General features: G+C 36.8%; 1 protein-coding gene across 1 annotated transcript; it reads left to right on the top strand.

The window, feature by feature from the left end:
- Nucleotides 1-13,359: 13,359 nt before the first annotated feature.
- slc28a1 (solute carrier family 28 member 1) lies at nucleotides 13,360-20,992 on the top strand. Its single transcript, XM_067589753.1, has 18 exons — nucleotides 13,360-13,437; nucleotides 13,703-13,782; nucleotides 13,855-13,931; nucleotides 14,267-14,358; nucleotides 14,545-14,734; nucleotides 14,828-14,969; nucleotides 15,221-15,334; nucleotides 17,198-17,272; nucleotides 17,376-17,456; nucleotides 17,581-17,661; nucleotides 17,817-17,942; nucleotides 18,989-19,119; nucleotides 19,216-19,384; nucleotides 19,655-19,837; nucleotides 19,986-20,067; nucleotides 20,161-20,259; nucleotides 20,342-20,447; nucleotides 20,598-20,992. Exons 1-18 carry the CDS (start codon nucleotides 13,434-13,436, stop codon nucleotides 20,716-20,718), a joined length of 1,953 nt encoding a protein of 650 aa, XP_067445854.1. The 5' UTR covers nucleotides 13,360-13,433; the 3' UTR covers nucleotides 20,719-20,992.
- The last annotated feature ends 12 nt before the right edge of the window (nucleotides 20,993-21,004 follow it).

Here is a 21,004-nt window from a genome sequence, read left to right as displayed (position 1 = left end):
CTATGCTTTGTATACAGTGAGTGAATGATTTCAGCAAGTCAGTGTAATTGAAGAAATTAAACAAGCAACATTTGTGAAGCTATTTTCTATTTATCATTTATTTATTTATATTTAGGTTCTAATGTGTTAGTCTGTGAATAAAGAATCATGTTTACTTAAATAAGACAGCAGCAAACACACAGAATGTTGAAATATTTTAGTCCAGTGTTTCTCAACCTAGGGGTCGGGCCCCTCCAAAGGGTCACAAGATAAATCTGAGGGGTCGTGAGATGATTAATGATGTTTTCAGTCTTTTGAAATTTGAAACTGGTTTAATCTTTAACAATATGTTATTATTCACTGTGTCAAATCTTCATCTGAAAAGTAACTAGTAACAACAGCTATCAGATAAATGTAGTGGAGTAGAAAGTACAATATTTCCCCCTGAAATGTAATGAAGTTAAAGTATGAAGTAGCATAAAATAGAAATACTCAAGTAAAGTACAAGTACCTCAAAATGATACTTAAGTACATTACTTGAGTAAATGTACTTTTCCACCACTGAATATTCCATACATTCAATTTTCATAAATTATTATTATCTTTTCTATTGCATAAACCAAAGTCTTCCTTTAACAAGTCTGTTTCTCAGTTATAGCTATGACTGCCACATCTAAATAGTCAAATTAATTCTGATGGCAAATGAGTTGATGGTGTGCAAAACAAGAACGACTTTGGGCTACTGAACCAATGCATTTAATGTTATGCAACAAAATCTGTTAGGTCATAAACCTCCGCTAACGGCTTTTAGGGTCTGCAAGGTCTTGTGAAATATTAGTTAACACAAATAGCCTGAACTTTTTAATAAGAATTAATGTTTAGCATCGTCACCCTGACAGACTGAGACCCCATTGAGTGTTATGAACCATGGGCCAACTCCATTTTAAAAAGGAATCAGAGATTTTTTTTGGGTGTGTGTGTGACAAGATCAAATTTGAACAGCAGCGAGCAAATTGTGACCAATAAAACCACTCATGAATCATCACCGTGAAAGTGAAGTACAGCTTGCACTGCAATATATTTAATGGACCAGATAAAAGCTCTAACTGATTTGGAGGATATCTAATTCTGCAGTGAATACTCAATGTGCTTTTTCTACAAAACAACTGCATAAAGAGATGAGATGTTGTCATAAAAATAAGAGACAATTTGACATTGCTGTCTTTTCCCCACTAAAAGACCTATGAAGGCCTTTGATGGCATACACAGTAGAATTTAACTCCACATACAGCAGTTTTCTTTGGGCTCCTTTACAGGAATAATATGCGCTACATTCGCTCTAATTATTATTTCTCTTCTAAGCGTATATTTAGCTGCTTTTATTGTAGCCTGTTTGAAAATGCCACAAACCTAACAACATTCATAAGTTACGACTCATAGTCATTTTGTTTTTCTCAAGATAGAAATAGGCAGAAAAGAAAATAATAAAAATAAATAAATAAATAAAAGTCTTATTCATCATGTTCACATGCCTCTGAGAAAATCTTTATTAGGAAGTCTTTATAAAAAGGAACAATATGACTATTTATAACTTACTTTAAGTCTGAGAGTAGCCTACAGATAAACTCATTGATGATTAATCCACTAGTATTTCCTGGTGTTATTAAAGTTTTTCAGCTTTATCATTTCCAGTGACTTCATATCTGGAAAACACATCATGTGTCCCTGTAATAATTTCATAAATGATAAATGTGGTCAACATCATATCTGATTGTTGCTTCATTGTTGATTACATAATATCTTACGCATTGAAACACTTTTGTCTTCCTATTCTGTACTCCCTGAAAGATCAGAGCAGTATGTAACATGCCTGTTAATTAATGATAAGATTTCATAGAGGGAAGAGTTTAGTTTTTTCCCCCAGTGTATTTTACAGCACACCATTTGACAGGGGGGTCTAGGAGGATTTTCCTCTTCTTCAAGATAAACTGTGAGGACTCTGTGGACTTATTTTGAGATTGTTTTATCTCACAGAGAGAGGACATAGAAACAGAAACACAGCTTGTTGGTCATTTGGCATTCCTGGTTGTTAAAGTTAAAGCTGCTTTTCCAAAGGCTGCTGCATAGAAGTGAACCATGTTTCTGTTTTTTTTTTTTTTTTTTTGGGGGGGGGGGGGGGGATGATATAAAGCAACAAAAGTGCAAACCATGCCAATGGATATGGCTTGGACAACCTTCCTTTTGTGGAGGTATGCTTGTTACCATGAATGAATGCGATAAATAAATAGATTAAGAGAACAAAGAACTGTTTGAAATAATATAACCCATGTTTCGTCTTTGTCTCATGATTTCAGATATTCCTCAACTACACCAATGAAGGGTCAGCATTTGTTTTTGGGGATCTGATCGCAGACATTTTTGCCTTTCAAGTGAGTGAATGTGCAGCTGACAATTTATTCTTCCTGAATACAGTAAATACAGGCCATAAGATTATGAGTTATTCAAGCTGAGTTTTGTGATTACTCCCTCCTTTACTTTTTTGGGATAATGCAGTGGCTCATTCAGAAATAATAATCAATAATCAAAATATTGACTTTCCAAAAAAGATCCAACTCTCAGAAAAATAAATTCACATAAGGATATATAGAAATTGAGCATACAAAACATTATACATATCTAGGCTTGAATATCAGTTCCACTGGACATTTTGGCATTGCTGTGAATGAGCTGAAGGAGAAGGCAAGGGCTTTTTACACCATTGTTACATACTCCCCCCTTGCTGGATGGGATATGTATAACCTGTGATATTCTGTTTACCATGTGTTGGGCATTCTCCCAGGTGGCCCTGATCTGGTGATTGAGGGAGAACCTATAAAGTGGGCAGGAATGTGGCTTACACTCTCTCTTCTCCACTTTCCAGCCTTGGCAGCAGTTGATTGTCCTTGTGTGTATTTGCAATGCTTTAGCTTTGCCTTTGTTACTTTTTGGTTTGTTTGGCAGGTCCGGTAGTCCTGTTTTCGTGGCTTTATTTCTGTTAGGTTTGGTTTTTATGTGGATTTAGGTTAGAGGGAAGAGCCCAGATCCTACGACCCTTTGTGGGTTGGTCTGGGTGTCTTCTCTTCTTTTTGTTCTTTTTGGCCAGCTCACCAGCTTTTGTTAATTTTTGTTGTTTTTGTTAATAAATTGGTTTAATTATGGTAAATGTTGTGTCGAATTGTTGCAGAAAAATGTATCAGAGCAAAAAACTCTCTCTTGATAAAAAGGGAGTCAGAGGTCCAAACAGCAAAGTGTTCTTTTATTGCCGGTGAATAAAAGGAGAGCAAAATAGCACTTTTTACAAAGAACCAAATCGCTCCAAAGGTTTTCCTTTGGGGCATCTGTTTTTATGTCCTTGGGTCAGCTTAGGCCACACCTTATCATCCACCCTCCCTAATTTTTGACCAATTATTATGTTACTTTTTTTCTCGTCACTCGTTGTTGGCAAAAACTCTTCAGACCATGTTTTGAGCTGTTTGTGGGCATATCCCAGCCCACATAATTCTTCCTGATTGTATCCAATTTTTTATATATAAGTATTGGGAATCACTTTACACCATTATTGTCCAGTTGTCTTCTGGCCTTTTATTTTATAAGTTATTCTTAGTCATTTTACACCCTTATTTCTTGATCTCTTCCAGAGGGTATTTTTCTAAAAGGTGAAGACTTTAATGCAGACCCAAGCAACATGACATGTAATACAAACACACTCAAATTTCTCCAGTATATGATTTGTGATTCTTCTACCGTGCCTCTATACGTACAGTGTGGTTAAATATGGTTCATGAGGTTATAACTACACCAATACAAATTGTATCCCACTAGCCCTTATTGCTTATAAACTTATAAAATCAATCTGCATAGCTTAATATTGTCTTTAAGCACACCAATGACATTTAATGAAAATACACCACATAAACTATCCTGACTCTTTAATTATGTTGGGCCTTCTGTGGATGAGCTATTTTTAGAGGGTCGTAACATAATTTACCATCAAAAGAAAAATACAGATTGACCTGATAGAAAACTAAGGAAAATGCTGACAATGTACAGACTGAGTGGACACAGCCTGGCCATAGAAACAGGCCGTCACAGGCAGAGCAGGCTCCCCAGGGAGGCCAGGCTTTGTTCACTTTGTGATAAAAGAGAAGTTGAGAAATGACTTATCTACCAGGGTGCAATATCCTTTGAATATGTACATGCTTATCTTTAGAAATACTTTATTGTGTTGTTATTCTTGGGTGATCCAAGTGTTGAACCAGCAGAGCCTACTATCTTTACTTTTACTCTTTTATTCTTTTATGTTCTAGTGACTCTCTATTGTGAAATATAAATTAATGAGTCTTATCATGATTATGATAAATGAATAGATTAAAAGACCAAAGAACTGGGGATGCACAATGTTATCGACATGTCATCGGTATCAGCTGATATAAGCTCTAAAATGAAATATCAGCATAGGCCCGAAATTAACATTTTCTGCCGATTATGAGAGGCCAATTTGTGGCCTTCTCCTCCGCCACCCACTATGTTGGAGTGTGAACCAGAATTATCTACCCCTATAAACAAAATCAAAATTCAGATTTACTGAGAGACATGTCCATGATCTCCTCGTGTTTCAGTGCCTGTTTTGCTAATGCATCCCCAATAGCATTGCCCTTAATCCCTCTGTGTGCCGGTACCTACATAAATGTTGTCAAAATATTCATATTTTTAAAACTGTACAGAGTTTAATTTATCTCATTAACTATATCCTGCCTACTGTGAGATGTAAAAGACTGTAATGGCATTAAGCAGAACATGAATCAAAGAATAACCTTTTTAATTTGTAACTCTTCTATCCACTGTAATGCTGTTGCAATTACTGTCATCTCGACTGTATAAGCTGACAAATGATCTGATGTTCTTCTTTTAACAGAAACTTGTAAGGTTGGTATACTCAAAACAAAGCCTGTGCTCCCTGTGTTAGGATCCTTGGATCCATCTGTGTATACTGGGACGAATGTTTGACATGATGTTGGTAACCTATCTTCAACCAAAGCGGAAATATTTCCAAAACCTTTATGTACCTGCACTTTTTCCAGAATATAGAAATCAATTGACACTGAGGTGGTGGCAACCAGGGTGGTGTTACTGATAATGGCACTGTAGGGATATATCTTTTCTGATTTAATGACATATCTCTAGCAACTGTTTCACTGCTCCACACAAAACACTTCCGCTTGGCCCTTTCTCTCTCTCAACATGGAAGAAGTACTTTTGTTGTTGGATGGCGATCATCAGAATGCCCTTGAAGATTTGCCCAGTAGTTCATCATTAACTGTTTGTGTCTGATGTGCAGCGGCATTTCACCTATCACAACATGAAGTTGTTTTGAAAGCACCATGACAAAGTCTCAAAGCTTGAGCTTGCACCACCTCCAACTTCTTTAATGAAGTTTTTGCTGCTGTACATCATAATCTAACACAATACATCCATAATCTAACACTGATCTAATCACATTTAATATCTTTTTACACTTGGAGCTTTTCATCAAACCACTGTGGTGAAAATCTGAAAATAAAAAGCTGACAAAGACCAAGTTGTCTTTTTGTCTTTTAATGAAAAACCTTGCAAGGGATCAGCATCCAGTCACAACAGAGCGTAATTGCATTCAATGTGAGTGGGGCGCAGTGCTGGATGTCTTCAAAGCTATCAAACTAATTTAAAGGGATAGTAGCATGTCCAAGATGAGGCTACTCCCTACTCTGATCCAGTGTCAAAAATAATGAGCACTTATACAATATGAGTTTATCAGAAATGCAATAACTGTTTGTGTGATGCAGAGGATACAAAGTGTGTTTTTTCCATTACACCACACACCCAAAAATCTAAAGACTTTCACTTGCTCTATCCTTTGCCCATATATCTTTATCTGTGTCAACACCTCTCTTTTTAGTGAACATTAATGTTTTGTTTTTTTTCAATTGAAAACTTGAATCCCCCAACCATGTTAACTGCCTCTTGTATTTTATTTATAAAATGATTTATATTCTTTCCTCTTTTCCACAAAGCTTCATCATCAGCAAACAATATCGCTCTGAACTTGAGAAAAAACATAATTTATCATAATGGAAAAGAGTAGTGGGCTAATAACACTGCCCTGAGGGGTACCGTTATCTATCATATATCTTCCTGACAAGGCTGTCCCAAGTCTTACTTGAATAAATCTATCAAATAAAAAGTCATTAACTTAAATCATTAACCCCTACCAAACCATATCATATGCCTTTTCTATGTCAAAAAAAAAAATGCCACTACAGATTCTTAATCAACTTGTGCTTTCTTAATCTCTGTTTCCAGACATATAATTGGGTCAATAGTTCCTTTAACCCTCCTAAATAATCCACTCTGATGAGGTGAAAAAATTCTTCTGCTCTCAGTGAAAAATCCTAATCTTTCTGTAATCATTCTTTCCATTATCTAACCTACATGTGATGTGAGTGCTATTGGCCTATAGTTCATTGGATTTGATGGGTCCTTCCCTGGTTTCCTGATAGGAATAATGACTGCCTCTTTCAAACCTGTTGGCAATTTTCCCACTTCCCATACTTTATCATAGAAACCTAGCAGCTTCATAGATGCTAAAACTCCTAAATGTTTTAACATGACATAGCAGATTTTATACTTCCCAGGAAATGTTAGTCCAGACCTTACTGTTGCTCTCTTCATTTCTTCCAATGTAAATGGAGCATCCATTGCACTGTTATTATTGTCCCTTCTCTCAAGAATTCCAGGATGAGCTGATCTTGTCATTTCCCTTCCTCTCTTACCCTCCTCAGTCAAATTATCAGAACTATCGATTTGAGTAAGTGCCTTCGCTAACATCTCTGCCTTCTCTTCATCAGACACTGCTGCTCCCACCCCCATCTTCAGTACTGGATGCTGCCATTCCCTTCTGATTCCTCTAATGTTCCTAATCATGCCCCAAACCTCCCCCACAGGTGTTGATCTTCCAATTTTATTGCAAAGGTCTGCCAGCTTTGCTTTTTTGCTTTATGTATAATTTTCCTAACCATTGCTTGTGCTTGCTAATATCTAATTAAATTCTGCACATTATGAGTTCTTCTTAATAACCTGAGAGCTCTATTCCTCTCTTTCACTACTTTACCACATTCATCTGTTCACCAGGGAACCGCCTTTCTCTTCATTCTTTCTTTACTTTTCAAAATTGACTGTTTAGCAGCTTCTAGTAATGTTATTTTCAACATGTTATCAATCTTCTCAATATCGTCATTTTAGTCTATTTTATCCATTTCTCTCCCACATATATATTTAAACATTTCCCAGTTTGCACTGCTAAATACCCACTTCCCTGATATTTCCGTTTCCTCTTTATTTTTTTTTAGCAATACCCTACACCACACTGGAAAATGATCACTACCTATTGATGATTCTGCTCATACTTCCCACTTACATATTCCCGCTAACTCCCTAGTGACTAAAGTTAAATCTAATACTGAAGCATTCCCTGTGTGCACATCTAATCTAGTCCCTCTCACATCATTTAAACAAACCATGCTTTTCTCTTCTAATAGTTCATCAATTACAACCTCACCATTTGAATCTGTTTGTGTTCCTCTCCATAACCGACTGTGAGCATTAAAGTCCCCACATACCAACACCCTATTACCATCCATCCCATCAACTTGTGTTAGCATACTCAAATCTAGCCTTTTAAATGGATTATAATAATTAATAATTACAAACTTACACTCACTTGTCCATACCTCTACAGTTACATATTCTTACTCATTTCCTATACTCACCTCTCTAAATGAAATACCTTCTCTGATAAATGTTGCACATCTTCCCAAGTCAGCCCACTGATATCTAGATGATGAGCTGCTGCCTTCACAATTATTTGTATTCTCTCTGTTTTGGATTAACTTCCATTGAAGCATTTACTACCCCTGCTATGAAAGTGACTACCTTCTTCAAATCAACCTTTACTTTTCTCTCACTTACCTGATCTGCTTCTTTTATGGGCTCCTTACCTGTTCTGCTCCTCTCAACAATTCCTCCTTTCTGACTCACCATCTTCACAGCCTCTGAATATGTAATCTTACTCTGAACTCTTACCTGCTGTATTTCCTTTCCTTTCCTTTTCACCACTTCACATGCCCCATAAGACACACTGTGATTGCCACCACATTTACATTTTGGTTGCTCATGATCACATTGCCCATACTCATGATCTTCCCCACATCTGGCACATCTTCTTCTGCCTTTGCATGTCTTGGCTGTGTGACCAAACCTTTGACAGTTGTAACACCTCATTGGCTTTGGCACGTACTCTCTTATGGTGTAGCTCAAAAAGCCCAGAGTCACTTTCTTTGGGAGCACTTCCTCCTCAAAATCAAGTACAACATGCACACTGTCTTTCCTCACTCCCTCTCGAGTTCAGGCTACTAGCTATAGCTAGTAGGGAAAGGAGTATACTAGCTAGTATACTAGCCATAACATTTTTATGAGCGATTCAAGCCCTGGATGTGGACTTACAGGTGAGAGGTGGTGCCATGGCTAATGTTACTACTACTGTATATGTCCCCTGAAACGCTGCAGGGATGAATGCAGTTTATTGTGCGTCACGGCTACAGCTGTTTACATTGTATTTGGTATATTGCTAGAGGTAGATAGGTATCAGAATCCCCTAATCAGTTTATTAGCTAAGTATGCAGCATTCAACGATGTGTCTTGGCTTTTGCTCCCACAAACGCAAAGTACTACTAAAATTAAATGAGAAATTTAAAATCTATTTACAGAATGGAATAATAATAGTTTTGAAATGGGATATAAAACTTAAGACGAAATACTGACTGTACAAAGGAAATACAGACTGTGCTACGGACCAAGAAATGGTGACCAGTGCAAAAATTAAATGTGACGTGCAATAAATAATTAAATCATGTAACAGTGGAGGTTGAACGCAATGTACAATGTTAAGTCCAGTTTGATTAAATAAAGTGACAAGTTCAGGGATTAAACGAAGGATGTGAGATGTAAAGTCCAGTTTGATAAAAGTACAGTTCAGCTGTTCAGTAGGACAACAAGAAGATGTTCCTGTGTCTGCTGGTGGAGGTTTTTGTGGATCTTTTTCCTGAGGCAAGAAGTTCAAAGAGTCTGTGTCCAGGGTGGGATGGGTTGGACATGATTTTGCTTGCGCACTGCCTGGCCCTCATTTACACCAAAAGCAACTATAAAAGATATGCATGTATGACATGCAGGGGCCCTAAAACAGGGGCCCAAGAGGCTAAAATATATTACTAGCCCCTAATATATGTGCTCATAACAGCCCATTGTTCTATTGCCACTGTTCAGCATTGTCTGCTCATACTTATTTGTGCATGTAATCTGCCTCTTTCAGTAAGCTGGTTAAAAAGTATATACAGTATATGTGTTATATGTGACTGGGTTTTTGCAGTCAAGGTCCCTCAGCTCTGGAGCTCCCTGCCTGAAGATTTGAGGCTTGCCAAATCAGTGACATCTTTTAAAGCACTTATCAAATCTGTTGCTTTATTTATATTGTTTATTATAATTTGTAGGGCTGTAGGCAACCAAAGAAAAGATATCTTGGTTGACTGAAATCGTACATAATCTTCAAATAATCGATCGATTAGTCATTGGAGGGGGGGGGGTTATTGTTTTATTATCATTTGTAATCTTATAGCATGACTCTGCTGCATTGAGTGTACGATCTAAATGACTGAACACTAGACTTAACCAGGCTTACACTAATGCTCATGCTCATGGTCAGGTTATGTGGAATGGAATGGGAAACATTCACATGACTTGAAAGCGTTTTATGTCATAGATATATACACATGTATACACACACATATCTATGGTTTTATCTCAGTAATCAAACAAGTCAAGGTGCTGGGGGTGCAAATATAGTGAAATACATTAATATAGTGTGCTCGATTAAAATGCCTTAAAATTAGGATTTATGTCAACTTCAACAGTAAAATGTGGCCAATGTTCTTCAGCCACATATGTGTTTGTTTGTGTGTACTGCTTAATGGAGCAATCCATTGTCAGTGGCAGAAGTGCTTAGTTGATCATCAATTCATAATCAGATAGAAATCAAGGACATTAGGCATCAGCTCCACTGTTTGTTCTTTTTAGCAGCCTGGATATGTTGTAAATTACAGGGCATTACTGGGCTTTTGTGGTCAAGGTCCGTCAGCTCTGGAGCTCCCCGCCTGAAGATTTGAGGCTTGCCAAATCAGTGATATCTTTTAAAGCACTTATCAAATCTTATCTTTTTAAAAATATTGACACATTGTTTTCTGTCCAAAATGCCGTATCTATTTTACTATTGCTGCTGTTTTATTGTTTTATTGATGATTTGTAGAGCTGTAGTATATAATCTTCAACTAATCGATTACTCATGGGGGGTAGGGGGGTGAATGTAAAGAGACAGAGTGCACAGTGAACTCAGCAGTCGCACATTTCTCCGTTCTCGATTTCTCTGTTTTGTGTCTTCAGGTTAGGCTAACCCATTGTTGCTAACTTTGGAGCTATCCCCCTTCACTTTTCCAGCACTTGGGGAAACAACAGACTTGACTTTTTAGCATTTATTAACTGTTACGCTGGAGTCTGTTCTGTACATTTACTGCCAGACTGACAACTTACTGCTAACCTTTTCCTCTGCTCCGCTCGCATCCACCGTCACTTTCCTGCTGCTCACTATTTCCCACTCGCTACGCAAACATACTACACAATCATTACTGTCCTAACCAATATATCAAATCAAATCAACTTCCGTATTCCTTATTGGAGTTACACTACCAATAGTTTCCCAGGCAACAACACAGCAGTAGACTCACATACCGGAACAGCGCTGCACAGCGCTGTTCCGGTATGTGAGTCTACTGCCTGGCCTGGCGGGAGTTCTTGTTGTTATAATTCTAGGAGAAACACTGATTCAGTAAACATTCAGTACCTTCAGTAAACGCTCGGTGAACGTTGAGTACAGTTAGACCTAGCAGTCTCCATTAGGTTGGGCTAGTTCAAAGTTCTGAAAACACCATGGGGTGTTTTGAATACACCCCTGTTTTCACAGGTAATTTGTTAGTCTGTCCCTCCCGCAGCAGGAAATAATGGATTAATCCTGGAAGGCTGTTGATGTAGCACTTTTCTCCTTATGATAGTAACACGGCGATTATACGACCAATGAGACTTTGGTCGGACGAGCAACTAGTCAGTCAGTCGACCAGGAGACTACAGCCCTAGTCATTTGTAATCTTATAGCATGACTCTGCTGCACTGAGTGTATGATCTGAATGACTGAGTGCTACACTTGACCAGGCTTACACTAATGCTCATGGTCATGTTCAGGTTATGTGGAATGGAATGGGAAACATTCACATGACTTGTAAACGTTTCATGTCATAGATATATACACATGTATAAATACATGTGAATATCTATGGTTTTATCTCAGTAATCAAATAAGTCAAGGTGCTGGGGGTGTAAATATAGTGAAATACATTAATATAGTGTGCTTGATTAAAATGCCTTAAAATTAGGATTTATGTCAACTTCAACAGTAAAATGTGGCCAATGTTTTTCAGGCACATATGTGTTATGTACTGCTTAATGGAGCTATCAGAAAAAATACCAATTTTAAAGTTCATTGTGACAGATCAACATCCATTGGTTGGATGTTGATCTGAACAGCCAAGCAGTCCATGTATCATTGGTAATGTTCAGCATCCTCCAATCCATTGTCAGTGGCAGAAGTGCTTAGTTGATCATCAGCCTGGATATGTTGTAAATCACAGGGCATTACAAAGAAACGTGAGTCATTGTTTTATTTATTATTAATATTATTATTATTCCTTGCAGGTAGTATAGTGGAGTGGATTATCCACATTAAATCATTAACTGAATCTGGATACATTCACAATGAAACGGTTTCTCAATACTTTTTACACTTTGCTCCCCATAAACAACTCTCCAATCATGCTGTTTGAAATTTTTGACCATGATTCAACAAGGACTGCCAAAGTTCCCCATCAGTTTTGGCATTCGTGGTGACACTCTCATTTTGGGAGTGGGGGCAAGTTCAGCTTCTGACGACCATTAGAGCCTTAAAGTTTGTACACAACTTAAATTTTGCGGGGAAGGAGGTAGTTTTTCATTTTAATGTCCTGTAAGACAAAATTGAGGGCCTTATAACGCAAGACTCTTCATTTCCCGCTAGTCAGGCTGAAGTGACACCAATTCCTGTTAAATGCACACACACATACTCACGCACAGAGGCCTGAATCACTTTCTTATCAGAAGAAAATTTGAAAAAAGAGCAGCAGAAACTTAATAGAAGCAACAATATAACAATATCTGCCACATCTAAATAGTCAAATTAATTCTGATGGCAAATGAGTGAATTTACAAGATCAAATTTGAACAGTGGCGAGAAGAACAAATTGTGACCAATAAAACCGTTCATGAATCATCACCGTGAAAGTGAAGTACAGCTTGCACTGCAATATATTTAATGGACCAGATAAAAGCTCTAACTGATTTGGAGGATATCTAATTCTGCAGTGAATACTCAATGTACTTTTTCTACAAAACAACTGCATAAAGAGATGAGATGTTGTCATAAAAATAAGAGACAATTTGACATTGCTGTCTTTTCCCCACTAAAAGACCTATGAAGGCCTTTGATGGCATACACAGTAGAATTTAACTCCACATACAGCAGTTTTCTTTGGGCCCCTTTACAGGAATAATATGCGCTACATTCGCTCTAATTATTATTTCTCTTCTAAGCGTATATTTAGCTGCTTTTATTGTAGCCTGTTTGAAAATGCCACAAACCTAACAACATTCATAAGTTACAACTCATAGTCATTTTGTTTTTCTCAAGATAGAAATAGGCAGAAAAGAAAATGTGTTTTTGAGTTAAGTCTTGTCATGTTCACATGCCTCTGAGAAAATCTTTATTGGAAAGTCTTTATAAAAAGGAACAATATGACTATTTATAACTTACTTTAAGTATGGGAGTAGCCTACAGATAAACTCATTCATGATTAATCCACTAGTATTTCCTGGTGTTATTAAATATCAGTTTTTCAGCTTTGTCATTTCCAGTGACTTTATATCTGGAAAACACATCATGTGTCCCTGTAATAATTTCATAAATGATGAATGTGGTCAACATCACATCTGATTGTTGCTTCATTGTTGATTTCATAAATTCTGATGCATAATGACACTTTTGTCTATGTCCTGTACTCCCTGAAAGATCAGAGGAGCACGTAACGTGTCTGTTAATTAATGATAAGATTTCATTGAGGGCAGAGTATATTTTCCCGCAGTGTTTTTTACAGCACACCATTTGACAGGGGGGTCTAGGAGGACGCACAATGAGTAAGCCATTACCTCTGCTTTTCTTTGAACTGTTTGTTTTGCAGTTGTGAACTGGTATTCTTGTGCACAATTCTTCTATTTTCCTCTTCATCAAGATAAGCTGTGAGGACTCTGTGGACTTATTTTGAGATTGTTTTATCTCACAGAGAGAGGACATAGAAACACAGCTTGTTGGTCATTTGGCATTCCTCGTTGTTAAAGTTAAAGCTACTTTTCCAAAGGCTGCTGCATAGAAGTGAACAATGTTTCTGTTGTGTTTTTTCAGCGGAAACCAATGATATCCAGCACAAAAGTGAAAACCATGCCAACGGAAATGGCCGGGACAACTTTGCTTTTGAAATTGATGTATGTATCACCTTTTGTTTTTAGTGAAAATGGTGCGATTTTTTTCCCAGTAAAATAATGTGATTTTCTCAGGAGGACAACACGGAGGATACTAGCAGCGTCAAATGGGAGACAAACAAGAAAAAAAAGGGAATGGGATCATACCTAAGGTGTGTCAGTTTATGTGATTGCTTTCTGTAAAACTAAATTAGTAACTGTTTTTATTGGGCAGTGCAATTGTTTTGGGTATAGTTATTACAGCAGGGATGCTTCATTATGCCTCAGTGATATTTATATTGTTTATCCTATGTATATATGTACAGTATAATTAACTTGTTGAGATTTGATATTTAATACAAAAAACAACAATCTTTAAGCAAATATACATTACTTGAAACTGAATCTATGGAATTATAAGAAAGACATTTTTTATTCACAGAAATTTGAAACAGAACTATGTTTTATACCCAATGGAAACTGAGTTCTGATTTGTTCTGTACTTTAGCAAAGTTACCAAGCCGATTAATGTCACAGAGGATTACGTGAAGGCTCACTCAAAAACCTTCAAATACATTGTGCTGGCCATACTTGGAGCAGGTAATATTAAAAGTCTGTTCATTTGTGTTAATATTTTACAAACAGAAGTTTATTATAAAAAAAATTATGGTGTCCTTTACACTTTAAAGGTCAAGGATATTTGTTATGAAGACTATGACAAGACAGTAATAACCATTTGAACATGGACACTCATTCTTGATCAAATGCTCTTTTTCTGTTCTTTAGGTTATGTGGCATACTTCATTGCAGCCTGTGTATTGGATTTCCACAGGGCCATCGCTCTTGTAGTCCTCACCAGTTTGGCTGTTGTTATAACATCATACGAACTTTTGAAGAAGTACATGGGAAAAAGCATCAGTCAGTGTTTCAAACCTGCAGTAATGTGCTTTAAATCTAACTTGAAGTGGATTAAATGGTGAGTGGATGTGATGTGTGCACTGCTCTGTGTATGATAACGGGCCGCACAGGATGCAATCTGTTAATGAGCAAAGGTGTTTTTTTATTGCAGGGTTTTCATCATAGCTGTTGTGGCCCTGCTTGTTCTGTGGCTGGTCCTGGACACAAGCCAACGTCCTGAGCAGCTTATCTCATTCGGAGGCGTGTGTATGTTCATCGTGGTTTTGTTCATCTTCTCAGCACACAGGACAGAGGTGAGTTTTATTTACTCATTCTAGGATGAATATCTGCTAACATGAAAGATGTTTCGACATATGCTTGGCTGTTATCTCTCAAGTTATCTCTGGTGTGTTTTGCTGAGACTTTGGATATCATTTGGCCTTGTGCCTCTAATGTCTTAAGCTTTATCAGAAATGCTTCCTTGTTAATAAAATGCTTTATTGAGACTCCCTGACAGATACACTTGTGGTCAAATTACTTGTTTTTCTTAAAAAATCTTTTTTAGGTGTCATGGAGGCCTGTCTTTTGGGGTCTCGGGATGCAGTTTTGTATTGGCCTTTTTGTTATAAGAACACAGCCTGGAATTGTAGCTTTCAAATGGCTCGGAGAACAAGTGCAGGTATAAAACTTGGATGTTTTTCTTATCTAAAATGAATAATAGACACTCAATTCAGAATGACAATGTATATTCCACCAAAATTAAAAGAAACTCATATATATAGGCCAAATTTTATTTTGAAAAATAAATACACAATTACACTGTAATAAATTTCCCAGTAAAATTACAGTAAACTACTGACAGCTATAGTTACTAGCATTTTACATCAAGCACAAAAGAGGATGGGACAAGTGACAGCTTTATGGAACTGAACATTTATTCAGAAGCTTTCAAATATGCCAAATATATTCAAGTTTGTTTGAAAAAATAATACTCAAGGTTCATGCCTTTTCAAAGGGGGTCAACGTAAATCTGTTGCTGCCAGCAAAATTTTGTCATAAGTCTAAACAGCAACTGCTTTTCAAACTACTGTTTAAAAAAATATAAAAACACAAATAAACAGATTGCAGGATAACACAGTTTGTAATGCCTTCAGATGCCCTCTGTTATAAATGGCAGAAGGTCGACATCCAGGCTTCCAGGCTCACAGCTCACTGTGTGAGAAAGAAACAAGAATAAAAAATTGAGCACAGAGTGAGAGAAAGAGAAATGAAGCAGTTGAATGGGAGAGAGAAACATTTTCCACAGGGACGCCTGACTTCCCTTTCTGACATGAAGTAGAGTTCTTCAGAGTGGTGACGAGTATTATGAAATGCAAGTGGGATAAACAAGGTGTAAATATAGACCAGGCCAGACTAACACCAGTATTAGAAAACAGTCATCCAAAATTAATCTTTAAACTAGACTTGCAAGCAGCAGTGAAAATAATGTTCAAATACCAGTAATTCAAACTTCCAACTGAAGAACACTGTCTGAAAATGCTCTCTTGTGCCTGCCAGGTGCTTGCTGGGATTATACCAGTTTAATGTTAGAAAAAATTAAACGTAGTCACTAATTGCATTAACCAGATGCACAAATGCACTTCTATTTTCTCAGTATGATGTTAATGACCTTTTGGTTTGATTCCACAAAGGAGGATGAACGATGATTTTATGTTGTTGATGGTTGCATGTGGCTTCTGTCCCTCCTTTACAGTAGCCTGCTGTTAATGTCCGTTCTTGGTTTTGGCTCCAAAAAGCATCAAAATTTACAGTATTTTACTGTATTTAGAAAGAACAGTACATTACTGTTAGAATTTGGCTGTATTTTTAACAACAGGTACAACAACAAGCAGGTTTCAGCATCAATTTTAAATTAGTGAATAATATAATTGGATAATATGATACACAGCTGATGATTATTACACAGGCTCAGCTCTGATCATCCTTTAGGAAAAATTACCAAAATTTAAAATTTTACCCTGGATCATAAACATCGTCTGGTTACATAATGATAACAGTGCCCAAAAACCTTTTTTTCATTCAACATATCTCACTTTTAGTAAGTCAGATGTATTTTGCCCCAATATTTTATAAATAATAACAATAAATAAATAACTAAATCCAGCATTTATTTCCAGTCACATCATACATTGTCCTGAAACTCTTGGTTTGCACAACAGACTTGACTTGTGTGACAGATGGTGTTACTTATCTACCAGGGTGCAATATCCTTTGAATATGTACATGCTTATCTTTAGAAATACTTTATTGTGTTGTTCACCCTTATTCTTGGGTTCTTGAGTATCTGCACAGGCATGTTATGTAGTTCAGCCTACTATCTTTACTTTTACTCTTTTATTCTTTTGTGTTCCAATGACTCTATATTGTAATATATAAATGAATAAATAATCTAATCATGAATACGATAAATTAATAGATTAAGAGAACAAAGAACTGTTTGAAATAATATAACCCATGTTTCTTCTTTGTCTCATGATTTTAGATATTCCTCAACTACACCAAAGAAGGGTCAGCATTTGTTTTTGGGGATCTGATCGCAGACATTTTCGCCTTTCAAGTGAGTGGATGTGCAGCTGACAATTTATTCTTTCCTAAATACAATAAATACAGGCTATATGATTATGAGTTATTCAAGCTGAGTTTTGTCATTTCTTCCTCAGGCTTTGCCTATTGTTGTGTTCTTCAGCAGTGTGATGTCGGTCCTTTACTTTTTGGGGATAATGCAGTGGCTCATTATGAAGGTAAAGCAAGATTAAAACTTATACCTCACAGCCTTAGAGACTCCTGATGGCTGGGTGTACATGGCTTACACCTGCTGTGACATACAGTACTATGACCAAGAGCCATGTGTTTTTGTCCACGCAGATCTCATGGGTTATGCAGATAACGTTGGGAACCTCTCCCACTGAGACCTTGAGTGTGGCAGGCAATATCTTTGTTGGGCAGGTACTCTGAACAAGGCTTGATGTCTTTGCTACACTATCTTTCACCCTAGTCTGACAACATTGCATTTAAATTTCATGAGTTTGAATCATGCTGTGCTTTGGTTTTATGATTCTATAAACATTCATACAGTAACTCTTCATGTTTTGTTTTTTTAGACTGAGGCACCGCTGCTGATTCGTCCCTATTTAAAGGACATGACCAGTTCTGAGATCCATGCTGTTATGACCGGGGGATTTGCCACAATTGCAGGCAGTGTCATGGGGGCATTCATCTCATTTGGGGTGAGATTAAACTGTTTTCATACCAGCACATGATACATACTAGCTTGAAAAGAGTAATTTTAAGTTTCTTTAAACATGATAAGCATTGAAAGTTAAATCTACAAGAAGACTGTCCAAAGTCAAGGCTGCTTTTCCTTCACTCCTCTGTCCAACTCATCCAAAACCATCTCAGTTGGGTTCAGGTCAGGTGACTGTGGAGGCCAGGTCATCTCCATCAGTCTCCTTCTTCTTCTCCTTCGTCAAATAGCCCTTAGCGCAAACCAGATGGGATGACGTGTCCCTGCACAATATTGTAGCAGCAATGCTTGTTAAATGTGCCTAGCGTCCAGAGTGCTTCTTTTCTTCAGAGGAGGTTGTACAGAAGCAGTTTTGAGGTCACTAGAAAACAGCTAATCTGTCGGGAGAGGTTGATGATGTACAGTGGTTCTGTGAACAAGCAGTCAAAGACCATCTTTCAAGAAGCTGTTAGTTAAGGGGACAAGGGCACTGTTAGTAGACTTGAGAGAAGAGACTGTTGAGAAAATCAGCATCAACTACTGTACATTAAAACAGGAGAAGATCCTGGTTGGAGGAGGGAGAAGTTTGACTATTACATGACATGACCAACCATGTTGTGTTTTGATCATATATCTCTTCTAACGTTAGTTTATGTGGATTTATCTATGACAAAAGCTGCAAAAACACTACATTTAAATAATGAGAAAAGACCAGGATCTATAATTGGGTGATGATTCAGTTTTTTCCATGGGCCTTTTGGTTTTTCTTGGACTTTTCTTATTTTAAGGTTGCAACTGAATTGATAGTATATATAGTATATATAAGTATATATAAAAACTGCTGTAGTGTTTTAAAACAGACAAAACCACAAAATTTAAAACTACAATTAGTACTTTTTAATATTTGATAATGCTTTTGTTTAGTTGCTTTACAGTTTTATTATTTTAACAACATCATGTGGAATATCAATCATTGTAATCTGTTACTGATTACTACAGTGACTCCAATGCGCCACTGTGAATTAAATGACATTTCATTGTATTTTGCAGATTGATGCATCTTCCTTGATATCAGCCTCTGTTATGGCTGCTCCTTGTGCGTTGGCCATCTCCAAGCTGTCTTACCCAGAGACAAAGGAGAGTGTCTTCAAGTCAGATAAGGCTATCAAAATAGCTTGTGGGTGTGTACAGTATATCTGTCTCTTCATTTTTTTTCTCATTTCTTTAGTGTTTTTCTTCTACTTTTGTGAATTAAATTACTTTTTTGAACTCCCCAGTGATGAACAGAACATTTTGGAGGCTGCCAGCAATGGAGCATCTGCCTCAATAAGTCTTGTTGCTAACATTGCAGCAAACTTAATCGCCTTTCTTGCCATCCTTGGATTCATAAATAAATCTTTGGGTTGGCTTGGAGGCATGGTGGGATATCCTTCAATCACATTTCAGGTATGTTTTAGCAAAACAGTGATAAGTTGATTGTAAATAATTACAATTACATTACATTACATTTATAGTTAACAAATAATAAATAATAATTTGTTTTGATCATCTATTTGCTTATTTATTATAATATTTCACATTTTAACTAATTATTCAAACATATGTATATTTGTTTATGTTGATATTTCACATACAGCATTTCACTTTATTGTACTGTAAAGTTAACAAGTGAATCTAATGATATCTAAATAACTACATGTATTTTTGTGTTCATAGGTAATTTGCTCTTACGTGTTCATGCCTGTGGCCTTTATGATGGGAATACCGTATGAGGAGAGTTTCATGGTTGCTGAACTAATTGGCACAAAGGTCTTCGTCAATGAGTTTGTGGCTTATGAGAAATTATCTGAACTGAAGAACAACAGAATTAATGGACTTGATGAAGAACCATGGATTACTGTGAGTAAATGTTCTTAGTTTGAGTTCTTATATGTTGTGACCATTGTCAGTGGGGGTGTGCGAAAGTAGCACTGCACAAAAAATGGAAGGTAAATTATTTTACATAATGTGCAATAACATTCAATTATTTTGTGTCTTCCTGTTACAGGTCCGATCAGAAGTAATCAGCACTTATGCTCTCTGTGGGTTCGCCAACTTCAGCTCACTGGGCATTGTGATTGGTGGCCTTTGTGAGTATTTTATCATCCCATCACTTTTTTGTCTTGCACCAGGATACTGTCTCAGTAATGATTTTTGACACAGAGCATTTTCTCTTATCAAAGCCTCTATATGCCCATCTAAAAGAAGTGAAATCTCGTCTCTGGTGTTGAGAGCTATGATCACCGGGACTTGTGTTTCTCTTGTCAATGCTTGCATTGCAGGTAAGCACTTTTGGATTTTTTATATAATTTTAGTGCAACTTGTACTGCAATTTTACTGAGTGGCTTTTACTTTGTTTCTCAGGGATCCTCTTTGTTCCTCCACTTGACTGTGTGGAGCTGTTCAAGGTATCTGCTTTCAGTGCCACAGATGAAAACATACAAACTTGCTGCAATGACCTCTTTCAAAGGTGAGAATTTACATTTTCATTACAAACATGCTATCTGGTGCCTTGATTAAAACATGAAGCACAATATCAATAACACAGTGTTAATAGATCAAGTGTCTTTCTGTGATATGGAGTTCTTTGTACTTATATCTCAAATTAATTCTCTTGCAGCACTCTAAACAATGGGACCATCTCATTTGAACCACCGTGGAGCACAGTAGCAAACGCCACAATGTTTCTCTCTAAATGTTGTCAGTGTTGTGATCTTTCTAACGCAGCGGTTTGTATGTAGAGGAAAAAAATATCTGTTTTTATAGTTCAGTTGAATGTCTCTCCATGTCTGTTGATTTCTGCCTTGATTAATGTGAAAATGGAATGCCTATATGCATATCTTTTAAACATAAATGTGCCTTTTGTGTATTATATTGTAAATGAATTCTGATGTTGTATTTAATTTAAGGCCAAGTGTTAAAAGGACACCACTTAATATATATACCTCAGGAAATATTCAGGTATCAGCACTTTAATGAATGTAACATGATTTATAACGTATAAGTTAATAATGTCACTGATATAAA

This window comes from Thunnus thynnus, chromosome 5 (assembly GCF_963924715.1).
Source record: "Thunnus thynnus chromosome 5, fThuThy2.1, whole genome shotgun sequence".
NCBI lineage: Eukaryota > Metazoa > Chordata > Actinopteri > Scombriformes > Scombridae > Thunnus > Thunnus thynnus.
This window is presented reverse-complemented; position numbering and strand designations above follow the sequence as displayed.

What these genes read in the sequence shown, in the direction of transcription:
- slc28a1 (XM_067589753.1), top strand. An exon ending in GCTGGCCATACTTGGAGCAG is followed by an intron (nt 14,359 to 14,544) that starts GTAATATTAAAA and finishes TCTGTTCTTTAG; the next exon opens with GTTATGTGGCATACTTCATT. An exon ending in GCTATCAAAATAGCTTGTGG is followed by an intron (nt 19,120 to 19,215) that starts GTGTGTACAGTA and finishes TGAACTCCCCAG; the next exon opens with TGATGAACAGAACATTTTGG.